Raw genomic sequence first — 1,603 nt, forward strand, 5'->3', positions numbered from 1 at the left:
CCCTGTGGGTCATCAGAGGTTCTGGTCCCTGTGGGTCATCAGAGGTTCTGGTCCCTGTGGGTCATCAGAGGTTCTGGTCCCTGTGGGTCATCAGAGGTTCTGGTTCTGGTCCCTGTGGGTCATCAGAAGAGTTTTGGGAGCTGCCTCAGGCGGCTCAGGTCCAGGAGGTTCCCCACAGACCCCTCCGGTTCTCGGACCACCGGGGGCCTCCCGTTGGACCGGTTCTCCTTGTCGCCGGCTAGAAGCTGCCTTTTGGGGCGGAGCTCTGGGATCAGCTGACTCTGTGGGAGGAGCTTCAGGTTCAGGGTGTCCGTCAGCGGCTGCCGGGCCTCGGGAACCTGGTCCTGCTCCTCGTCCTCCTGGATCAGACCATACCTCCTCATGTACTTCCTGGTTGCCAGAGACATGTTGCTGGGCGACAGGAGGGAGTCTCCAGAGGAGAAGGGGGCGGGGACACTGTGGGGGGCGTGGCCTCCCAGGGCCAGCCTGCTGAGCTGTGAGTGGCTCAGGTAGCGCAGGGCGATGGCGTTGGCCTCCAGGCTCAGGTCCACGCTGCCCGCCGCCGCCGGGTCGACGYTCGCCAACGTGCTGACAAACAGAGCAGAACCCGGGTCAGAACCAGGCCGTGGGCCGGTACCGGTCAGGTGGGAGGGAGGAAGTTCTGTTTACCTGGCGTTCTCCACGGCCCGGGTCCGGTTCTCGTCCATCAGGTGGTCCTGGTCCACGGAGACGCCGAGCTGCTGCAGCTGCCTGAGCGTGGCTCGGACCACCGGGTCTCGGAGCACCGGGTCTCGGAGCACCGGGTCTCGGACCACTGGGTCTCGGACCACTGGGTCTCGGAGCACCGGGTCTCGGACCACCGGGTCTCGGACCACCGGGTCTCGGACCACCGGGTCTCCGAGCACCGGGTCTTGGACCACCGGGTTGCACTCAGAACTCTTCTTCTTCTGTTTCCTGTTGGACGAGGAGCCGGAGGAGTTCTGGGACCGGTCGGAGACAGACAGGCTGGACCTCCTGGACCGGTCCTCCACTTCCTGTTTCCTGTCGGACTCCTGCAGACGGCTGTGGAGCTGAGTCTGAAACAGAACCAGAACCAGGTGAGTGGACCCGCTCCTACCTGCTCCTGACAGACAAGGAGTGTTCTGGTACCATCAGGTTCTGGTAGAAGCTCTCCTGCTGGTCCGGAGGTCCGTACATGCTGACGCTTTCTCCCAGAACCGGACTCTGCAGACCGCTGAGGACCAGAACAGTCCAGCTTTAAGAACAATCACAGAACCCGGCAGAACCTTCAGGGGGGGTCTCGTCTCACCTGAGTGGACCGGGGGAGGAGCACGGCGCCGCCCGACCCGCGTCGTGTGATGAAGACGAGGGGCTCGTGGAGGACGAAGGCAGGGGTCCGGGGCTCGGCCGGTCCTCCTCATGGGGGGCCGGTTCTGGCTCGTTCCCCCAGAACAAACTGGCACCTGGAAACGACAGAGCGGTGAGGAAATGGGCGGAGCCAAACGACTCCTTTTAGGCAGCGAGGAGGAGAGGAGAGGAGGAGAGGAGGAGGGGAGGGGAGGAGAGGAGAGGAGAGGAGGAGAGGAGGAGGGGAGGGGAGGAG

General features: G+C 64.0%; 1 protein-coding gene across 3 annotated transcripts in view; it reads right to left on the reverse strand.

Moving 5' to 3' along the window:
* Nucleotides 1-6: 6 nt before the first annotated feature.
* Nucleotides 7-1,603, reverse strand: part of stil (STIL centriolar assembly protein) — a gene marked incomplete in the record, with an annotated part of 8,935 nt that continues 7,338 nt past the window's right edge. For all 3 annotated transcript variants that reach the window (XM_014019176.1, XM_014019174.1, XM_014019175.1), the window contains 4 exon segments: nucleotides 7-588; nucleotides 670-1,076; nucleotides 1,150-1,234; nucleotides 1,310-1,463. In XM_014019176.1, the coding sequence (XP_013874630.1) occupies nucleotides 123-588; nucleotides 670-1,076; nucleotides 1,150-1,234; nucleotides 1,310-1,463 (1,112 nt within the window).

The sequence above is a fragment of the Austrofundulus limnaeus genome, unplaced genomic scaffold, assembly GCF_001266775.1.
Source record: "Austrofundulus limnaeus strain Quisiro unplaced genomic scaffold, Austrofundulus_limnaeus-1.0 Scaffold210, whole genome shotgun sequence".
NCBI classification, from domain to species: Eukaryota; Metazoa; Chordata; class Actinopteri; order Cyprinodontiformes; family Rivulidae; genus Austrofundulus; species Austrofundulus limnaeus.